The sequence below is a fragment of the Centropristis striata genome, chromosome 19, assembly GCF_030273125.1.
Source record: "Centropristis striata isolate RG_2023a ecotype Rhode Island chromosome 19, C.striata_1.0, whole genome shotgun sequence".
NCBI classification, from domain to species: domain Eukaryota; kingdom Metazoa; phylum Chordata; class Actinopteri; order Perciformes; family Serranidae; genus Centropristis; species Centropristis striata.
The window spans coordinates 17,368,913-17,391,572 of NC_081535.1; the positions used below are offsets into that span (position 1 = coordinate 17,368,913).

At 37.1% G+C, this 22,660-nt stretch overlaps 2 protein-coding genes across 5 annotated transcripts; both read right to left on the bottom strand.

Annotated features, from left to right (window-relative positions):
* Positions 1-238: 238 nt before the first annotated feature.
* nop14 (NOP14 nucleolar protein homolog (yeast)) lies at positions 239-14,347 on the bottom strand. Its single transcript, XM_059358704.1, has 19 exons — positions 14,141-14,347; positions 12,855-13,037; positions 10,626-10,760; positions 10,404-10,548; positions 9,745-9,887; positions 8,826-8,957; positions 8,610-8,732; positions 8,361-8,492; positions 7,947-8,262; positions 7,602-7,732; positions 7,429-7,514; positions 7,201-7,336; positions 6,692-6,793; positions 6,148-6,301; positions 5,903-6,062; positions 2,271-2,418; positions 1,110-1,228; positions 799-954; positions 239-712 (listed from the first exon to the last, which is right to left on the bottom strand). Exons 2-19 carry the CDS (start codon positions 13,035-13,037, stop codon positions 616-618), a joined length of 2,598 nt encoding a protein of 865 aa, XP_059214687.1. The 5' UTR covers positions 14,141-14,347; the 3' UTR covers positions 239-615.
* Positions 14,348-16,683: 2,336 nt separating this feature from the next.
* Positions 16,684-20,638, bottom strand: LOC131992716 (transcription factor 7-like 1-A). 4 transcript variants are annotated; one of them, XM_059358386.1, is made up of 10 exons: positions 20,619-20,638; positions 19,618-19,881; positions 19,155-19,202; positions 18,914-18,982; positions 18,519-18,574; positions 17,924-18,016; positions 17,631-17,781; positions 17,297-17,404; positions 17,130-17,172; positions 16,684-16,991 (listed from the first exon to the last, which is right to left on the bottom strand). In XM_059358386.1, exons 2-10 carry the CDS (start codon positions 19,864-19,866, stop codon positions 16,744-16,746), a joined length of 1,065 nt encoding a protein of 354 aa, XP_059214369.1. In that variant the 5' UTR covers positions 19,867-19,881; positions 20,619-20,638; the 3' UTR covers positions 16,684-16,743. The 4 variants fall into 4 exon arrangements, with proteins under 4 accessions (XP_059214369.1, XP_059214366.1, XP_059214365.1 ...); XM_059358383.1 differs by lacking the exon at positions 20,619-20,638 and adding an exon at positions 20,261-20,335 and having other exon boundaries at positions 16,684-16,988; XM_059358382.1 differs by lacking the exon at positions 20,619-20,638 and adding an exon at positions 20,261-20,335.
* Positions 20,639-22,660: the final 2,022 nt, after the last annotated feature.

Consider the following 22,660-nt stretch of genomic DNA (forward strand, 5'->3'; position numbering starts at 1 on the left):
AGCCCTAAGATGAGAAAGTCAATGACAACTTAGGAAGAATCAATGGTTCACACATCCCTGCTATTTTTGACCAATCCTAGGCTGGGGTTTAGTTATTATAAAACATTGTAAACTACAAAACTGCTTCTCTCCCTCTAAAGATCCACAGCATTTGACTTTCTTTTACATTTTTCTCGTTGTTGGAATAGCCCTGAATATTCCTCCATTGAGCTTGACCAGAAACACATATGCATTGATGGAAAGTAAGAAGACAGTAATTTATTGTTTTGCATTTAAGCACATTATAGTGATGGATTCTAGTGGGGAAAAAGGAGAATGCAAAGCAAGTATTCACTGCTGAGTTGACTGACACTTCCAACAACAGTATCCAATTGTCACATCAAACGCCTACATCATAATATTTGACAACTTGGTGTGCATTCCTGACAGCTACTTGTCAAACAGTATAAAATGGGTGTTGAATATCTTCGCAATTAAAAAATAATCCATAAAGTCACAAAACAGTTCCCAGTTCCACAAATTTCAACCTTGCACGGGTTGTTATCCACATCTGGATGGGAGATGTCCATTTGACAGGGAACAGATGATGGAAAGAAGCGATAAAGACTCTGTATTTCACTTCCTCTTCCTCCTCTTCAGGGCCTTCCACTCTCCCTCCTGAGTGGCCAAGCTGCCAAAGAGCTCCCTGACTTTCCTCTTTCTGTCTGAATCCCTGAAACAAAGAACATGTAACAAGTTAGAGGCATTTTCACCAAAACATTTAGGTTCATCTCCACATGGACTCTGTGTGAACCGTACCTCTTCATGACCTCGTTGAGCTTCTCGCTGGCCAGGAAGCGCGAGTCCTTCCTGATCTCCCTCAGAGCGCCCTTAAACTCCTTCTTGTACTTGTGCTTCAGCCGCTCCTTCTCTCTCTCCTCTCTGGTGCCGCCACGTTTCTTTCCATAGTCCAACCTAACAAATATTAATGAAGCAAATTAGGTTTTTTTTACAATTGATCCATGTCCAGTGGAATGGCATTCTTCATCTCAGCTTCTGGGGCGCGAGAACTCATTTCACATAGACTTAAACTTGTTGCTGAGTACTAAACTCATTGGGTTTCGACTTACACTTCAACAATCTTGGGTGTGAGCAGCTTCAGAGGAATCGGCTTCTTCTTGTCTAAAACCAGCCGACTGTGAGTGACAGGAACACTGCTGATGGTTTCCAGGATCTCCCTGTTAAGCTCCTGCAACAAAAAAACAAACATTAAGATTAAGGAGAAACTGACATTAGCCCATTCAGACCAGATGCAAAGTTTGCGTGTATACAGGTGCGTCTTAATAAATTAGAATATCATAGAAAAGCTTATTTATGTCTGAAAATTCAAAAAGTGGAAATACCACATTAAATAGATCCATTACACACATAATGAAACATTTCATGTCATAATGTATTTGATTTCTTGTAATTATAATGATTATGGCTTACATTTAATGAAGACCTACAATTCAGTATCTCAAAAAAATTCAATATTACAAAAGACCAATTTTAAAAAGTATGTTTAATATGGAAATGTTGGCCTCTGAAAAGTATTTCCATCTATATGCACTCAGTACTTGGTTGGGGCTATTTGGCTTGAACTACAGGAAATCGACTTTTCCATGATATTCTAATGTATTGAGATGCACCTGTATACCATGAAGACTGGGAGAGACATACGCTCTCTAGATAGTTTTGAAGGATCTCGTCTTTTTTAAGACACGTAACTGATGAAATACGACGAGATTAGCTTAAACACACGTGTAAACCAAAAGGTGAATAAGTAAAACAAAGAAAATGAAGAAGAAGAATGAACAGACTTTATGTGTCACACAGTGTAGTACATTTTACATAATTTTTGGTTGTCGTTTTCACATTTTAAAAAAATGTAACTGCTTTTAAGGACAATACAATGATTTACAGTTAAAGCCAAGGGTTTAAGCTTTCAGATATCATTTGTGTTATTAATGTGCTACAGAGGCTCAGATATTTGATAATTCTTCTTTCTTTTGTTAAGATGTTGATTATAGATTTTTTTCTAAATCAAATTAATTTTAGGACAAAGGCAATTTTCTCCAGGTAAAGCCAAATAAATGTTTTTTATTTCATTTCTCTATCTGAAAACCCTTTTTGAAAGAATGCTTAGGTTTTAGAGGGTGTTTTCTGAGGCCGATTTAAGTATTAATGGATCAACATTTTTTGAGAGAAAAAGAGAAAGTTCGCTGTATCAAATCCTCATTGGCACCAACCTGTAAAAGCTCTGGTAATGTTTGGGCTGAAAGATGTTTGGAAAGCAGCGTTCTGATTGGCTGGAAGATGCATGTGAAGGACACGAGGTCTTTGTAGAGCATGCAGCAGCGCTTCACCAAGTCCAGGCAAGTAGACAGACACATCAACCTGCGGAGAGACACGTGCACATGGTTGATCATCTCAGTTCTATAGCTTGATATGTGTCTTGTGATTATTCGCTGTGACCATGTCAATTTGTGTATGCAAATAAATGTTAAGATATATTTAGGTGCCTTATAGTCATGATGCGGCTCCAGTATCCAGTTTTCTACAAGTACGCTTCCTCACTATTACAACACAAGTTCAACACGTACATAATATGTATTCATATTTACATATTTAGACAGACTTTCTCCTTCATGGAGTGAGCACTCACTCCACATCCTTTTCTACCCAGATGCGGCATCACTCTGGCCACAGCTACTACACTCCTCACAAAGCTGCTGGTGTGTTAGTGTCACTGTAAGGCCTGAGGGAATGGGCACCCAGGTGTGAGGAGCAGGAGTCACATGCAGCACTGTGTTGATAACAGTATGGGGTATGAACACAGCAGTGCATGTGACCTTCAGGCAAGGTGTTATCAAGATGATTTACAGAATGAAAATACTGAATAACAATTATAACTGGGAGACGCAAACATTTTTTATCTTGATAATATACTTATATCACAATGGTCTGTGTATCTTTTGGTCATTGGAATAGCCGTTCACGAAAAAACACAAAACGAGTGGTTATTTGATTTTCAATTCAAAATACAAACGCTAAAATTAAAAATACAAGGCTTTTTACTTCAGAGGTCAGAAAGGGATAGACGGATATATAAAATGTATTGATTTTAGCTTTCTAGTTATAATAACAACAATTTCATTCGAAAAAACACCCATTATTTTATATTCTGCGAGCGGAAGATGTCATTTACAAAATAAAAGCGAGAATGGTCGGTAAATAAAGTTTCTTCCTCTTATCAAAAAAGCACGTCAAACTGTAAGTTTGTTTGATTATCTAAGTCCTATAATGAAAACTGAAAAAGGAAGTCCATAGTCGGAAATGGAGACCACTCCCCTTCAAAGTAAGAGTCGCAGGGTCTGAAGTGTGCTGGCTGCTTGGCGATGTTTTGATTTCAATTTTTGTTATTATAACTAGAAAACAAAAATCAAATCACGTTTGAAATTTAGTCTTTAATCCGTATATCATTCGTTCATGATATTCATAGACTGTACAGTAAATATTCAAGTTTATTAATTATTAAGTTCATTTTATTATGAATTCCCAGGGTGAAAAGTCCTGTAAGTTTTTAGAATGTCCTGTAGAATGTACCTGAAGTGGAATTAGTGACTGGAAACATTTTTTAATATAATGTAATATTTAACTGTACAGTCTATATCCAAAGGCATTTTATAAAAAAAAAATCCACAGTGAACAGTTATGTGAATATCATGCAATTAATCTTATTTCCATATTTATCTGGTATTTGGCCTGGTTGTGAAACACTTTATTCTGAAAACTGAAAACCACACGTCGACTCAACAAATACATTTTCGGCGCGACGCAATTTAATTATTTCACGTGGTGTGTTTATGTAAAGTTAATACTTCATCTCCTCTCTGCTGGTAAGAGTTTTATGCTGAAAAAAGTGAGAAAGAATGACAGTAAAGTGTTTATCCTTCATGTCAGCTCGCTTTTAGCAGTTTCAATGAATTTACCATAAATATCACAATACGGGCGCACTATATTATATATTATTATTATTATTATTATTATTATATAGGGGCGGCTGGTTTGACTATGGAGAAGCGAATGACGGCTCACTTGACCGCAGTCAAACTTCCGGGTCACTTAAACCCGACCAATTAAATATTAAAATCAAATTTAGTCCTTGTGCCAGTTTTTCCATTTTGTATTTTTGATCTGAGCCTAATATTGAAATATGAAAAAACAATAAAAATAAATAAAAATAACCAGTCAATTTTTGATTGCCAATTGAAAATGGAAAGAACGAATGATACACAGATTGTCTATCCCCCTCTGACGAAAACGAAAATCAAATTACCACTCATTTGTTTTTTAATATCCTTTTGTGAACCGAAGATCTAATGACCAAAAGATACACAGACCCACAATATAGCATTTTTTCTGGTTATTAAAAAAATAAAACATAAAGCCTGTTTTTGTTTACTCAATAACGTAAATACCAATGTAACTGATTCCACTGCTGATTTTTAATATTGCAATCCTAACATAGATAGATACATATACGATGGCCATTTTTACATTATTTTGATAATATGCATCATAATATAGCCCAGCCCTATAAGAACTAGAAGAAAAATTAGTGTTGCTTCTTTTGGTTGATGATTACAGACCCAAAACTGATTATTGATTTTGAATTTGAATTCTGAATTGATTGATTGAATTCCCATCTTTGTTGCTAATATTACATAAATGATAAAATTAGGGTGTTTTCTTTGTGACTTGCAGGTTTACATGTTTTTCTTTCGTAAACATATCCAATTGATTAAATGAAATTAAATGAAATCTCCAAGCTAACCACCTTTGAGTCTGGTTTTGAGTGATCTATGGCATGTTGTGAGTCTTAATTTTAGTTTAGTACGGATGAAAATGTATATTCTCGCAATCTGTGCACAATCATGGTCCGCTGAAGCCTGTTTGCAAGCTTTGCTTTGTGCCCACACACCAGCTGCTGTGTGAAACCACGCTGGCGACTCATCAGAATCACACGAGTGGATGTATCAGCTCTGAGCCTTACATTCTGAACAGGTAAACACAGTATGAGGGCTTATCTTATGATTTCATATCTGTACATTAACATAGACCTTCATCACACATTCATTCCCTATAAGCAAAACATGACTTGCTTTTTTTTCTTCAGAAAATGATGTAAGGAAGACGTTTAAACAAGAAATGTGTGTGAGTGTGCTTTTCGTTTTTTTGGCAAAAACACAAATGAGGTCATCGTTTGCCACTTAAAAATAAAAATAAATGTAATTATTCTGTCTAATTTCTTCTGTTCCCGTCTTGTCATTTCATCTTTCGGTGGTCGTATTCTCCAAGCTGTGAGAAGACAAAACGTTTTCTCACACTTCATCGCCCCCCCTCTCTTCCTACTAGGCCTATAATTGTCTCCAAGCAAGTGTTCGCTCCTGTTATTACACGGTGTTGTTACATACTCAATTGTGAAAGGCCAATTAAAGCATTCTGAGATCAGTTGTTTGTGAATGCCACGTCTCTGGGGGTCAGCTGTATAAACAGAGGGGCATTAAAACATCTGTGGAAGGTTTAGAAAACATTTTGAAACACTTTACACATTAACCAGGGTGGTATAATCTGGCCCTCCAAAACAAATGCACTGCTGTTTTACATAAAATGATCTAACTCCATGGTGAACTCTCACCCTGCTTTGCTTTCTAATCTAATGCATTTGGCACGTTATGGCTGAAAGTTGTTGTTCCTAGGTAACGGCATACAGCATTTTTTTTAGAAGAAACCCACGGCCAACATACTGAAATACCATCAAATAAGTATATGTTCTAGCTTCTTCATCTATATCCCTCCAGGTGTACTCCCCTCCTACCTATGGTGATCTCTGTCCAGGTCATTTTTGAGCTCCAGGTGTTGAGTAGCAGGCAGTGGAAGGCTTTTCTTGCTCCAGCTGCTGCAGGATTCAGAGTCTGACAACACCAGCAGGTCACTGCACTTCCCTGATGGCCTAAATGGCGGCACCACAGTGTAACCTGCAACACAATGTCAAACTCTGAGTCACCTTATGCATGCCGACACCTCAAAAAATGCACGAGTGGACCATGAGTGCGCAACTACCTTGAGAGGTTTTGTCCTGCACGGCCAGATGCAGCGTTCCAGCCAGGAAGTTGATGAGCTCAGGCAGAAAGCGCTTTGAAAAAGAGACGTACTCCACTGCCAGACAGCACAGCACTAAACCTGACGTCACGTCTTGTAGTGATCTCACTGGACACTGAGGACGTACAAATCACAGACAGAAACACATACACACACAAGGATTATGGCATTAGTGCCGAAGATCAAACATCGATTTGTACAGCAACAATGATTTAGTGGCTATAAGGAGGAGATTCACTTCAACGTGACTGCTAAAATGTTTCAGCTGAAAGAAAACAACTTCATGCAGCTGTTGTACCCTGGAAAACTTATAATGAACTAAAGAAAATGTTTGAGGTGTGTATATAGAAAACATCCTCTCATCAAGAGAAAATCCACACCAAAAAAAGACGACTGATGAGAGGAGGAGGGCGGGATTCAAAAAGAATGATTGTGGTGGTGAAATCCCATTAGGTCGAACCCACACAAAAACAGCTACAATAAACACACTGAAGACTAGGAGTACCTTTGTGAGAGCCTGACAGATGTAAAGCAGTGCTGGAGTGGTAACTGGGTGTCTGAAGTCTGAGGTGGGGAACAGCAGGGCTGTCACCTTCAGGTAGATGAGCTTGAAAGAAAAAAACAAACACATAATGTAGCTATATTTGTCATAAGCAAAAACAAAGAATATGCTCATCTGATACAAAAAGCAAAGGCATAATCTCCACTGAGGATAAAAGGTATGAACTCCAGGAGCTGCCTCATGACTGAACTCCTTTTAATTTAATATGTTATTTTATTTGCACAGAATATTCTCTTAAAAAGACACAATAATCTATGAAGGTTAAATCAGCATTTGTAGTAAACATGTAAATACAACATAATCTAAACTCTAACTGGCTTTCATTTTTTGTTTATACTGTTCTCCCTTTCTTAAAAGAAAGAAAATAGCAATTGGAAAATACCACAAATTGGAAATGGCACATCTTTATTCAAAACATCTACACAGATGTGTTCACAGCAATTCATCCATACCATGTCTAGTGTTGGGAAAGAAGTATGCCCTTTGACCTCAAGCACCTCCTCCGTGCCATGTCCAGCATCTGCGAGGATGCTCTGCATGGCCTTACAGGCTGCTTCTGGAAACATCTGACACAATGTGTACAACTCTCTACAGAGAAAGACAAGAGACGACAGTTGCAGGAATGATCAGATTTGTTTTAAGTACTAAATACTCGAATCAGGAGGTGAAAGTGAACTCACGGTATGAGTTTATCTACGGTGGGGAGTTCAGGTGGACTCCTGGTGGCCAGTTCTCCAATGTACTCCAACAGAAAGCCAAACAGTTTCTGAGACACACAAAGAAACCTGGTAAGTTCACAATTTGCGTCACCCACAACCGTCTACACAAATATACAGCCTGCTCTATATTTTACCTGCAGTTTGAGCTTGTTGCCAACAGCCAAACTAGCATGGTTGCTTTTCTGAGTCCTGGCCACAATGAGACGCTGGTTGTCAGGTGTGTGGCCATGGAGCAAGTCTTTCAGGTCACTGTAGCTCTCTGGAGCTGCGAGAGGAAGAAACACAGGATGGTGATGATACAAATCTCAGCTTAACTCAAGATGATCCAGTGTCTCTGTTTCAGATGATGAAATAAGTCAACTTCAATAGAAAAGGATACTTGACACTATAATATTTACCAAAAAATGAAAGTTTTGTTCTATATTTATTAAAATCAGGATCAAAGTGAGGTCTGATTGTCTGATGTTTTGTGTAGTTACCAGTAAATGTGTATGGGAGCTCTGCTTTAGCTGCCTCCTGCTGAGCCTTCAGCTCCTCTTTGCTCAGACTTGGTTTGGCACTGGTCTCTTCTTCCTCCTGTTCTCTCTCCTCATCCTCGCTTCCTTGCTCGGACTCCAGGTCAGAGTGACCATCATCTTCTTCTTCTTCTTCTTCTTCTTCACTGCCCTCCTCCTCTTCCTCCTCCTCCTCTTCATCCTCCCTCTCCTCATCTCCATCCTCCTCTTCACTCTCTCCCTCTTCTTCATCTTCCTCTTTATCCTCCTCAGACTCCTCTCCGATGTTCCACTTTCCATCCTGGACATACAAAAGAAATATAAAATGAACCCATTCTGTATCAACATGTAAATCAACAAAAAGTGTAGAATATTCTAGAAATAAACCCTTTGTCTTGCCTGATAAGACAGTGTCTTCTTGTCATCCTGATCCAGGACGAAGCCGTCGTTGAGGTCATCAGCAGACATGTGGTTCTGAGTCTGGGGAGCCTCTTCCACTTCCTCTCCCATCATCCTCCTCAGACGGTCAGCCTGGACACGAAACAGAGCACACAAAGTCACACATAGCATTAAAATATGTAATAATGACAACAAGTTGTTGGCACTGAGATGAACATGTTTAACAGGTGCCCTGAACTGTGATCATACCTCTAATTTCTGCAGCTTCTCCTTCTCCTCCCGGGCGAGCTCCTCTGGGCTTTTCAGCTTCTCAGAGGGCTGAGCCTTCATCTCGAAGCCGAGTTCTCTCACCATCATGTCGTACTGTTCAGGCTGCAGAGAATACCGAGAGATAGTTAGGCTCTGATGCTGATTATTAATTCACACAGTGGAGGAACAACATTTTGCTAATTGGTGTGACCTTACCTTGGGCTTCTCCTCCTCGGCACGTTCACCTTTGGGTATCTTTTTCACCATCAGAGCCTGGATGCTCTTCCAGTCCTGATCCAGCTTCTCAGTCAGCTCCTGTGCCTCCTCTTTCTGCACCTGTCGTTCCCGCTGAAAAAGTTAAAAAATGGTTACGTTAATCATCTGGAACACAAGCCACATCTTCTCTCAAGTATCACTATATTCAGTCAGTAAAAAACAAACATCCTCGCAGAAGAAGGCTCACAATTTTTTTTGTTTGTATTACTGTCGACAGATCGTGTGAAAAGACGAAAAACCAACATTGTCAGTAATTTCCGACTTCCCCAAGCCTGGCTGAGGAAATCAGCCATAATCCTACTGAATAAATCTTTAAAAAGCAGGTAACCAATAAAAATCAAATCCCTTACTTCAAAGCCAAATTATTCAAACAAGAGTAAATGGTGCATTTTTGGGGGACTATTTTCAGCTACCAGATAAGATAAGACACAACTTTATTAACCCCCACTAGGAAAATACAGTTGTTGCAGCAAGATAACAGAAACAATAGAAATAAATACAATTTCATTTTGAATTTGTCAACTCAAAATGAACTACAACTGCTGTCTTTATAGTAGAGAAGGCACCAGTCTGTGCTTAAGTGTGGCTCATTTTCAATAGTTTTTGGATAACAATAGAGCTGTTGGGTGCAGAGGAGTAAGCTAGTGTATGTTAGTGTAGCTGTGCAGCTAGTGAATTAAGCTACACACACAATGCTTGTTGGGATCAATTCATTGTTGCTTTTTGTTTTTAATAAAACAAGTATATTGTCCCCAGAATTGTTATTTTAAATACAATTGTTGGCATATATCCATGTTTAATAAGGTTAAAAGTTGTGTGTGGGACCAAACTGATCAACAGGATTGTGTTACTGGCTCACCTTCTCCTGCTTGGACTTGCGGATCAGCTCCTCTATCAGCTCCTGTCGGGTCTTGGCCTTGTGGCCTCCTTCCTCCTCCTGCTCGTCCGATGTTTTCTTTCTGAGGAGGCCCCCTCCTCCGAAGTGGGAGGCTGTCAGCTCAGCTAGATGGCAAAGAGAAATAGTGTTACTATTATGCACCAGCTCTGTCATCCATAACATGACTCATCAAATTCAGTTGGGAATGGTAAACCTCCACAAGTTCATGATGTACACAAGAAAACTGGGCAATTATAAGATTATTTGCCATGTCTCTACACTGTCAATCAATATGTGCTGTGTGTGAGTCTGAGTGTGTGTTTGTGTGCGTGCATGACTAAATGCGTGTGTGTGCATGTTTGTGTATGTATACTTACAGATGTGTATGTGGGGATGGGAGGGGTGGGTTTTGTCATTTTTATTGTCTGTTTTTATTCTTATCTTTTGTAAAGCACTTTGTGTTGCATTTTTATGTATGAAAAGCGCTATATAAATAAAGTTTGATTTGATTTGATGATTATTTATCAACATCCTGACATCACGCATTGACAATAAAATGAGGAAGGAAACATTGCAGTAATTATGGTTTATAGCATATAAACTTTGTGTTAATTTGGTGTTTGGACACCAGTAATCCTCACCTGATAAAAGACCCTTTTCTTCTGATTCTTCATCATCGCTATTCACAAGGTCATTGAATTTCTCCATCTCAGCCAGTGACTGGCCGTAATGAGTCAACTCCTCGTCCTCGTTCAGGTTGTACACATCCTTCTTGTCGTGGACGCGCTGAACAACAAAGCAAAGTTTGGCTGACGGGTCCTTAGACAGTAATACGTCCAAAGACAAACATGTTCATTACTGACCTGTCTCTCCATGGCGAACCTCTTAAGGATTTTGTCTTCTGGTGCCATCTTGGTATCATACTCCCCAAAGCGTCTGTCAATGAATTTGCTGGACTTGTTCTTGTGTTTGTATTCCTTAAGGAGGGTTTCTTTTCTCTACAGATACAAAAAAAACTTTTTTGTCAACTCCCTCTCAGGGCAACAAAAACACAATGCTAAACACATTATAAAAACACTGATTATATTCAGAGGGCTACAAATGTCTTCCCTTTGAGAGGAGTTATATCTTATATCTATCTTATATATCAGATAAACAGTCAAAACCTCACTTGCATCCATGAACAAAATCATAAAGGTCAATTTTAATGATGTGTGCGTTACATTTTAACTTGTTCTTAGTTTTTATGGTTCTCTCTGTCCTCACGAAGCTCTCAGTCTCTCAGCATGATCCTGTGAGCACTAGGCTTCACAGCACAGATAGTGTTTAATAGCCCATGAGCTGTGACCCATGACTGCCAGATACAGAGCTACAGTAAAAGAGTTCTTTAATTTTTTTATTTTTTTTTGTCTCATACTGACATTTCTATTTGAAGCTGCAGTTCACTGGGTGTTTGGTCAAAGAACCAGGCTCCAGACTATTATGTTGACAATAATTCACAAAAAAAAAACGAAGCACTTAAATCAACCAGCTGCTGGCAGTGATGCACCTTATCATTTTAGCCTCTTGTTAAATAACACTTAACATACTTATTATGAACTGTAAAAAATGGTTGATTGAGGGTTCACACAGCACTTTTGCACATAAATATACACTCGGTATATCCCTACTGTCATTACTGAATAAAGTATTAATTAAACCAAAAAACATATGTTCCTCAGACTCAACGTTGTTCAGCAGTCAATGAAGTGTACATTACATAATCACCAACTGTAATTAATTATTTATGTAAAAAGTATTTCATAGCATTAACTAGATTAAACTTACATCATCAAAGGATGCATATTTGTCAACTGGAAAATTCTAATTCTAAAATGTTTGATGCAAGAAAACAAGCTATTAAACAAAACATTATTATACTTTTTGAATGGAATGAACAGCTGTTAGTGTTATGTAGTATTTAATTGGGGCTCCTGTGTTGTGATGAATTATTTATTTCACAGACCAAAGCCTGTCAGCCAATCATTGTAAACATAGCATCACTATATGTCCAGGCCAGACGTTATGATTAAACATTTAAACTTGACAATGTATTATATTACATTGTAGTGAACAGTCGTAAAACGATTTCACGTTACCTTGAAGGAGAACACAGTTGTAAGTGCAGTAAGCTTCCAAAGTAATCAAATTACAGTGAAGGGAAAAAAAGTCTGCTACTTGTAGGACACTGAATTCATTTGAAGGGCTATAAACATTTTCTTTTTTGGAGTGATTAACCCTCTGAACCACCAACCTACCCACAAGTTTAACATGTATGTTTTCCTTAAAAATTGCCTAAAATACATGTTCATCGTAGAAAGAAACTGAAAATGGGCATTATAGTCAGAATCTGAAGGGATCATGGGTTACGAAAGTTTCCATTGGTTAATGGTTAATGGTTATATTTCTGTCAAAATCACTTTATTCTACAGGTCTCATTTGAAACGTCACTAAAAAAAATAAACTGTTTGGAATAACTATATACTGTTAAAGACACTAAATTCTGCACTCATCAGTGACACTGGAAAGCCATATTTATATTTTGCTGACACGAATGGTCTTGTGACAAATATTCCCTGAAAATCGGACATAACAGCAGGCCATTTACACAGAGCAAAGTGAGTGGAGAGGACAGGAGAGGAGAGGTTGTAAAAATGCAAATAGTTCAATATGTGTATGGCATTTGGTGTTGTGTACATCAATTCCATTTTATTTCAATCTTTAAAAAAATAATTTATAACAGAAATTAAACTTGTGTATTTTCTTTTTCATGATTTATGCCATTATGCTATATTATGCTATACTGCACAAAAGACATTTGTAAATTGTTTCCACTTTTGCACATGGCTGTGCTGATTCCATAGAGATGCAGGAATGATGTACTGCAGTGAAATACAAGAACCAAGTGAGTAAAATGCAAGAGCAAAAAATTAAATGGCTTTGGGTTCATGGGATTAAAAGTTTTATAACTAAGGGAGCAGAACTATTCTGGCAGTGTACAAAGCATGCAGAGAGTGAGTATGGGGCAGTAACAACAGGATACTTTGTCTTACCTTATTAATAGCCTTGGATCGAGACACACCAGGCAGACCCACATCATGTTTGGTTTTTCTCCCAAGAATTTCAAATTTCTTCCTGTTGATTTTCACCTCAAATGGGTTGTTTTTAATCTCAGTAGAGGTCTTAGTTTTGCGGACCTTGTCGGCAAGGCTCTTCTTTTTAGGCACCTTCCCCATCTGTAACAGTTATTGCAGTGATTGAGCTAACATCACTGTTATAACAGGTTCTGTCGATCCACCTAAGAAAAACTCTTATTTAAAACACCACGAGCGTCAAATCGTCACCCTGTTAAAATAATCGCCTAACTCATTTTTTCAAGTTTTGCAGGAAACACAAAAAACTTCACCAAACGTGTAACATATGACATTTATTGATCATTTCCCTCAAAAAGGATGTAACAAAGGATGGCTATTGGCATAGTAATAACATTGTGTGTAAATTATGTAACTTAAGAGAAATAAAGGACTTAGGCAATTTTTTGAACATGCCTTTGTGACTTAAGCAAGATATGGCAACACTTTATTTTGAAGGTGTCTACATTAGAGTCACACAAGCCTGTCAGAAACATGACATGACAAGTATCATGAACATTAATGTTGGTTCAAAGTGTCATTAATGTTCATGACACATCCCATGTCATGTTTATGACACGCTCATGTCACTCTTATGTAGACACCTTAGAGTAAAGTGTTACCAATATTGGTGTCAACAATAAACACTGATAAACTAAACTGATAACTAAACAATCTCCCTCTAGCTCTTCTCTGCTGGGTTCTTATCTGATGCCTATGAATGTGGCAAACTGTCAAAGAAGTGATGATCTTAAAGGGGTAAATCTCATGATCTGATCAACTGAGGATGTAGGCGATTTTACCATAGGTGGTCGGCGTCATGAGGAGATAATTTAAGCAAAAAAAAAAACATTTTGACAAAAAAATGTTTAGGCGATTATTTTAACAGTTTGACGAAATGGGATCTGAACAACATGACATTTTTGCTACTTAAAATTGTGGTGGTGCAACTATCCATCCTGCCTCAGTGAAGTTTCCTTGGCTAACTTTAGCTAACGGTTAGCTTTTGGAGAAAGTTTTGTGGTTAACACTGACGCATTTAATGCTTCTCATATACGAATAAAAGCAACAGTATCAAATGTGATAAAAAACAACAATTATACCACAAAGGTCAAGACCTAGTCTCATTTTAAAGCTAACTAACTCCACCATGAGCCAGTACCCGTTTGTAAACAAAGTGACACGTTTTACGCAGAGGAAGAGTTTACCTTTTAGCTGAGTTGAGCTGTCGAGTTATTAAATCCAGGCGGAAGAAAACATGGAACGCAAAGACTTTGCCAACAATGAATTTAATAAATATCACTTTAATATTATACTATCCACGTTGTTTCAGTAGGTTTCCATTTTCAGCGTGCACAACTCTGAGGTCAAAGGTAAAAAGTGAAGCAGAAAAGAGTGAGACTTCCGGTGAGAGATGCCTACAGCGCCTCTCGCGTTCAATATAAGTTCATCCTTCAAAATAAGGGCACAATTACCCGCCGGTTTGAAAAGTATGTTTTCTCTTCTTTAAAATAAATAAATAATTAAAACCATTAAAACGGGCATTATTATAGAATTTGAACTTCCCTACAGTCATTTAACGGATCATAGGTTATGAAAATGTCCCTTAATCAAAACAAAGCTTAAAACTGACATTTCTGTCAAAGTCAGTTTATTCTATGTCTCATTTATAACATAACCAAAAATAAACTGTTTGAAATAACTAAATCCTGTGCTGCTGAGACGACTATATATATATGTGTGTGTGTGTGTGTGTGTGTGTGTGTGTGTGTGTGTATACATATATACTCTGCTTATATGTACCTTTAAGCAGAGTGGTGGAAAAAGTATTCAGATCCTTTACTTAAGTAAAAGTACTAATACCACACTGTGAAATTACTCCACTACAAGTACAAGTCCTGCATTCAAAAGTAAAAGTACTCATTATGCAGAATGGACCCACTCAGAATGATTGTATTTTTTTCATGTTAAATCAGAAAAGTTAGACCTGAAAAGTAACGAAAACTGACAGCTAAATGTAGTTGACTAAAAAGTACATTATTTGCATCTAAAATGTAGTGGAGTAGAAGTATACATTTATTTATGTGGAAATAATCTAGTAAAGTACAAGTATCTCAAAATTATAGGTAAGTACAGTACTATAAATGTACTTAGTTACACCAAACCTTTTGTGCAGATATTCATTGCCTCCAGAAGATGAATCCTTTAGACTTTGGTGCACCTCAGAGTTTGCTTCTTGGTCGACAAGGAGGTTGACATTTGTGGTTCAGAGTGAAATATCTCCTATCCATTAGATTAATTGTCATGCAATTTACAACAGGTTTTCAAAGGTCCCTGGAAGAAATATTATGACTGACTTATTCTCAGGAGTTACCAGCACGTCAGAGTTGTTCAAGAACAACTTGATACATTGGCACAAAATTCCCAGACCTTGTATTCTAATCAAATGTCCTTTCTTTTAGTGCCACCATGAGGTTGACATTTCAGATCTTTGTCGGTCTTCTGTGAAATTTGGTACACACATTGATGGACCCCAGAAGATGAATTGTAACCTTGATCTCCTTACTTTTCATTTAACGCCACCATCTGGTAAAAATGGCTTTTTTCCCCAAAAAACATTCCTATCAGCCTAATTTTTACTTTGTGTCTAGTGTTAATTAGGGAATGTTAGAATGTTAACATGCTAAACCAATTTAATAAAATGAAAGAACAAACCAAATATCACACAAATCTTAAGAATAACAAGCTATTTAAATACATACAAAGCACAAGATAAAGGTTAAAGTAAAAGTTAAGAGTAGAATAAAAAATACACAGTAAGCTTCACTAAACTGATCATACGTCAGCTTAGGTTATCGCTACAACTTCAGAAGCAGTTCTGATATTAAATTTGGTTTGAATAAATTATAAAAGTGGGGCTTATGCAAAGTTATTCTCTGTTAAAGTGCTGTAAAAAGTGGTGAGTAATTAAATACTAAAAAAATACTAAAATACCCTCCATTGCATTTGATGTACAGTAGTTAATATCCCACATCAAATACATACATAAGGCAGAAATGTTCTAGCTGTGGTCTTAGCTGTCGACATCTGAAGATACACAGTGTGCAACAAGGGGATGAAACATAACCACACAAACAATGAGTTTTGAAAATTTAAGAATTTTATTCTTAATCTATATTATATATATATAAAGACCTAACAATTGAATACCTGCATGTTTTTGAATTATGCGAGGAAACCGGAGCACCCTGGGGAAACCCGCTATGACAAAGGGAGAACATAGAAACAAGGCCACACTGCCCACCGTGTCACCAAATCAAGTCCAATTAATTATATTTATATAGCCAAATCAAGTCCAATCAATTATAATTATATGGCCAATCAAGTCCAATTAATTATATGTATATAGCAAAATTAACTCATCAATTTAAATTAGTTCTGCTATTAAATTTGGTTTGAATAAATTGTAAAATTGGGGCTTATGCAAAGTCATTCTCTTAAACTTCTTTTAAATGCATTTGAGGAAAAATGCCATTAAAGTGCTGTAACAAGTGGTGAGTAATTAAACACTAAAAAAAAATACTATAAGACCCTTAATCTTATTTGATGTACAGCAGTTAATAACTTAAATGAAATACATATAAATAAGGAAGAAATGTTCTAGCTGTGGTCTTGGCTGTCGACATCTGAAGGAAGACAGTAAACGAAAACTGGATGAAACATAACACAAACAATGGCTTCTTAAAGTTTAAGAATTTTATTTTTAATTTATAAAGTCTTAAACAGGTAAATATATAATATATTTCAAGAGCTACCACCCCCAGGTTAGATGTACACAAGATGGAGAACCAGGGATGTCAAACCATGAATAGACATCTGGCAGCTCAGCCAGGTCATTCACGCTCCAAACCGCTGGTGTCTGTGTGTGGGGAATCCATATATGTCCAGGAGGTGAGGGCGCGATCAGACCTGTGGGTGTGTAAGGAGCTCCCATCATTCCTGTGTACGTTGGGGTCACACACTGCTTCTTGGGTGGCTCCGATATCGATGCAGATGCTGCTTTAGAAACAAACAAAAACACTCATTAGTTCAAAACAGCATAAGATACCTGCTATGTATTTTGACAATCTGTGATCTAACAACTTCAGTGAGTTTTCACTCCAATTTACATGAAAACAAGTTGAAATATTGTCTTACCATCATCCTTTTTGAGTTGACTCTTGACTCTTCTCTTTTTGCCCTGCAAACACAAAAACAAACACATTGCACTTAATATCTGTCATCAGCTGATCATTTTTTGTGATTTTGTTTTATAAGTTCTAGTGTTGTGATATATGAGTTGTACGTCAGCAGAGTGTACATACATAGTTGTTGCAGACAGACCAGTTGGGGTGTTGCTCTTCATGGAGCTTACTTTCTTTGTCGGCCTGGTCGTAATATCTGGCCTGCTCCTCGTTTGACATCGCGTTCCACTGTGGAGAGATAATAACACATATCAGCACACACACCAACACAAAACTACAGGCTGCATTAACAAGAGCATTAAAACATGTAATCTAAGTTTGAATTTATAAGTTCTCTGCACATGCAACAGTAAATGAAAATCTTTAAAAGTGTCAATGTCAAGATGTAAAGATGTAGAGTTAGAGAGATAAGAGATAAGAGAGTGTCTGATACAGACGGAGCAAACACACTTACTCTCCGTCCCAGGAGAGTGTTAATCACTGAACTGCGAGTTCCTGGTTCCATTTCGGCCTTAACATTTGCCCTCTGATCCTTCATGAACAGCATGAAGGCATTAAGAGGCTTCTTGACATATTGTCTATCATCGTCTTCACGCTTTTGCTTCCTGTGACAAAACAGGAAAAAAGGAGAATTTTAGAAAGAAACACTAAAGTAAGCAAAAATAATACAAGAAATGTAGAAATGACATGCTTGTCTGTGCTGTACGTTGAAAGCAAGGAATTAAATACTAGACAGAGCTCACTTACTTTACTGCGTTGTTGCTCGGTGGTGGTGGAGCTGCAAAGTTAGCAGCAGCAGTAGCATTTCCTGATGAAGTCTTGTATACCACCATTCTATTCCTACATGTAGAGAGATACAGAGATACATCAGATAATCAAAATCAGAAGCCCAATATCTGTTTATACTTTTACTTAACCCTCCTGTTGCGGGTCAAATAGACCCATTTCAAAGTTTAAAAATCTAAAAAAAAAATAGAAAAATAAAAATAAAAATTCAATGTCATGTAAAACCATTGTATTTTATATGTAGGTCTTTTCCAATGTACATACAAACATGCATTTAAAAAAAAAAGAAAAACAAGTGAATTATCCTCATTGAACCATGATCTGTGAGAGGTAAAGAACACCTTTGGACTAAATATTGATTGGAATGGTTAGAAATGGAGTAATTAATGAAATATAAACAATGTTTATTGGGATTTTTTAGTTTCTGACAGTTTTGAATAGTTAAACATGCCCGGGTCAAATTGACCCATGAACATTATTGCTGTTCCTGAGAAACGATCATAACAGGAGGGTTAAACTGTGTGTATTTGTTTCCATTTATGTGTGAGTAACTTACATCTTTGCAACAGGAACCAGGTTCTGAAAGGATTTCACCAATGGCAGGTTGTTATACTGGAGACACAAAAACATAGAGAACAGGTGGTTGGACAAGCTGCGATGATGTCACCAGCTGCGTACCTGTTTCACACCCAGTCACGTCACAAAAGAAAATTTGAACAATCTTGCTGGTTTACTGATCAGATTAACATTCAATTCAGTTGAGTTATAAGGTGAATAAAGTATCATATCATCCAATCTAAATATAATATAATACAATATAAAACAGGATAACACAGTATAATTTATTTATCCTAAAAAATAAATGCACCTGAGCTACAAGACTGTGGATGCTTCATCTTCTAAATAGTAAAATGTGACTTTCAGAGTGTGTGTGCTTAACCAGGGTCTTACTGTTTGTTGAGGAACTGCAGGGTAACTGGCAGCTGCTGCATATGGACAAAGATACACATATTGCAGGTTCTGTGAGGAGAGAGGGAAGGTTAGCCAGCCATAAATACACATTCAAAACCCTGTTCTCTTCCTTTAATACAAACCATTATGCATTTATTTAGACCCTAACCCTAAAAATACAAGTATAATTTAAGGAGAGATAGAGAAAAAAAGGATATAGTTACATAGTAAAGGGTCTTACTGTTTGTTGAGGAGCTGCATTTGGGGCAGTGCATATATATGGCAGGTTCTGTGAAGACAGGGAGGGTTAGTCGGGTATAAAACACACACTTAAAATATAATTTCAAACACCAATACTTAAATACAAAACAAACAATAGTAAAACCCATCAAGTACTACTTTGTCGAACAATCATTTATGCTGCTCCTCAAGGTAAAATGGGGTCACATATTGTCTTATTCCATTCCAGCCCTGTGTCGAACCTATATTCAATTCAATTCAATTGGCTTTATTGGCATGACGTAACACTGTACATATTGCCAAAGCAAGCGTCAGAAAAAAAGATAACAGTAAGGAAAGCAATATTTACAATAAATTATCATAATTCTATTATTCATTTTAAAAGAAAAGAAAAACTAATAACAATAAAAGAAAGCAATATTTACAATCATTGAATTACAATCAACCTATACCTAGTATCTTACCTGTCCCTGGAACTGAGGGTATGCCTGGTTTTGCAGGTGGTATGTCTGCTGAAATGTAGCCACCAGGGCGGTGTTCCCACAGTGTCCTCCGCAGTTGGATTGTTTCACAGCATCAGGAGGAAGTGGAGCTGGAGGTGGAAGGTTGGTTAACACACCTGCAGTAGAATCCATGAGAGCGGTAGGCATCTCTGTGGGATCCACGGTGTTTATAACACTGTCAATTTTGTCAATGTTCCTGTTTACTGACATATTGTTACTACATTCCTGCAACACACAAATGAGATGCTTATGGAACACTTTCATAGGAGGAAACTCGATAAAACATCTGGTTCACACTACATAGTTAGAGTTCAGCAGCATTTGTGCGGCCTTACAATGGTAACATACTACTGATTATTACAGATAATACTGATATTCATATAGCAAAATTAGAAATACAGGGGAAAGTAAAAACACACCTACACAATGAGAGTTTGTCACTGAGACAAGCATATAATCATGTTACTGAGTGGAAAGTTCCTACTGTAGACATAGTACTACTTGTGCAATTATGAAATGTAATAGTATGAATTTACTTCACTACATGTCAAAGAAAAAAATACTGTACATTTACACTGCATTTATTTGATAGCTATTTACTTACCTTGCAGACAAACATTTTACACTTAAACATTTTTACCACTTAAATAAACATGATGCATTTTTAAAGCTATTTTAAAAGATGCATTTTTAAAGCATTTTTTAAAAAGGTGCATTTTTTGAAAGATGCATTTTTTAAAGATGGACTACCCAAAAATCTATCAAATAGTTAAAAAAACAAAACAAGAATCACATCCACAGAATACAACATTTTAATTCACCACTCATGTTGAGAATTTTGTATTAATAATCCAAAAATATATGATATATGGTATAATCTGCATTTTTTAAGCAATTCTGCTGCAAATGCTTCTTCCAACAGTTTCTGCAATAAACCATCAAGTAACATCCAAAAAACTCACTTTCTAACAATTTTTAGCTGTCAATACAACAGTATTCTTTAAATCCAGCTGTCTGTTTTGAGAGATAAATGCATTTTAATCAATCATTTAAGTGGTTTAACACTTAGCAAAAACAGTTAGCTGTTAAGAGCTCCTGAATCATAAAGTGAGGGTTCAGCTAGCTAACAATCTTTGTCTTGTCTGGTTGTTCTAGTTGCTCGAATTTCTCTGTAGAAAATGCTCTCGCAGTGAAGTTTCCAGGTGAAATGGTCACAACTTTCTGAGACACACAAGTTGTGTTATAAACAACGTGATAATGTCCGCATCCTAACATTTGATCATAAATCAGAACGTTCATTCTACGTTCACGTGTGGCAACACATTTATACACATATGTTCATATATAATATACAGTACTGTGCAAAAGTTTTAGGCAGGTGTGGGAAAAAAAACTGTATAATAAGAATGCTTTCAAAAATAGAAATGTTTATTTTTTTTATTAGTTGGCAAAATGCAAAGTGAGGGAACACAGTACTGTATATTTATATACACACACACATTCATATAAATATAAATACACACACATAGTACATTATGTGCTACCTGTGCCATGAATGCATATACCCTATATATATACAGTCATGGAAAAAAATATTAGACCACCCTTGTTTTCTTAAATGTCTTGTTCATTTTAATGTCTGGTACAATTAATGGTACATTTGTTTGGACAAATATAATGATAACAACAAAAATAGCTCATACGAGTTTAATTTAAGAGCCAATACCTAGTCATTTTCCATGGTTTTCTTGATAATGATTTTGGTTTTGGCTATCTGTGCCATGAATGTGTGTGTGTGTGTGTGTGTGTGTGTGTGTGTGTGTGTGTATACAGTAGTGTTCAAAATAATAGCAGTCCAATGTGACTAACCAGATTAATCCAGGTTTTTGGTATATTTTTATTGCTACATGGCAAACAAGGTACCAGCAGGTGCAGTAGATTCTCAGAAAACCAACAAGACCCAGCATTCGTGATATGCACGCTCTTAAGGCTGTGAAATTGGGCAATTAGTTGAAAGGGGTGTGTTAAAAAAAATGGCAGTGTGGCATTCAATCAGTGAGGTCATCAATTTTGTGAAAAAACAGGTGTGAATCAGGTGGCCTCTATTTAAGGATGAAGCCAGCACTTGTTGAACATGCATTTCTCTTTGAAAGCCTGAGAAAAATGGGTCGTTCAAGACATTGTTCAGAAGAACAGCGTACTTTGATTAAATAGTTGATTGGAGAGGGGAAAACTTATAAAGAGGTGCAAACAATTATAGGCTGTTCAGCTAAAATGATCTCCAATGCTTTAAAATGGAGAGCAAAACCAGAGACAAGCATCAAAATGGATGGAAGAATAAGCAGAATGGCAAAGGCTCAGCCAATGATCAGCTCCAGGATGATCAAAGACAGTCTGGAGTTACCTGTAAGTGCTGTGACAGGTAGAAGACGTCTGTGTGAAGCTAATCTATTTACAAGAATCCCCCGCAAAGTCCCTCTGTTTAAAAAAAAGGCATGTGCAGAAGAGGTTACAATTTGCCAAAGAACACATCAACTGGCCTAAAGAGAAATGGAGGAACATTTTGTGGACTGATGAGAGTAAAATTGTTCTTTTTGGGTCCAAGGGCCGCAGACAGTTTGTGAGACGAGCCCCAAACTCTGAATTCAAGCCACAGTACACAGTGAAGACAGTGAAGCATCATGATATGGGCATGTTTCTCCTACTTTGGTGTTGGGCCTATTTATCACATACCAGGGATCATGGATCAGTTTGCATATGTCAAAATACTTGAAGAGGTCATGTTGCCTTATGCTGAAGAGGACATGCCCTTGAAATGGGTGTTTCAACAAGACAATGACCCCAAACACACTAGTAAACCAGCAAAATCTTGGTTCCAAACCAACAACATTGATGTTATGGAGTGGCCAGCCCAATCCCCGGACCTTAATCCAATTGAGAACTTGTGGGGTGACATCAAAAATGCTGTTTCTGAAACAAAACCAAGAAATGTAAATGAATTGTG

Coding starts and splice junctions, on each gene's coding strand:
- nop14 (XM_059358704.1), bottom strand. CDS start 13,037: ATGGGGAAGGTGCCTAAAAAGAAGAGCCTTGCCGACAAGGTCCGCAAA. Junction 8,733..8,825: donor CCGAGGAGGAGAAGCCCAAG/GTAAGGTCACAC, acceptor TATTCTCTGCAG/CCTGAACAGTACGACATGAT. Junction 8,493..8,609: donor AGAAGCTGCAGAAATTAGAG/GTATGATCACAG, acceptor TTTCGTGTCCAG/GCTGACCGTCTGAGGAGGAT.
- LOC131992716 (XM_059358382.1), bottom strand. CDS start 20,290: ATGTTTAAGTGTAAAATGTTTGTCTGCAAG. Junction 19,203..19,617: donor ACCCTCAGTTCCAGGGACAG/GTAAGATACTAG, acceptor CTGTCTTCACAG/AACCTGCCATATATATGCAC. Junction 18,017..18,518: donor CTGGTTCCTGTTGCAAAGAT/GTAAGTTACTCA, acceptor CTCTACATGTAG/GAATAGAATGGTGGTATACA.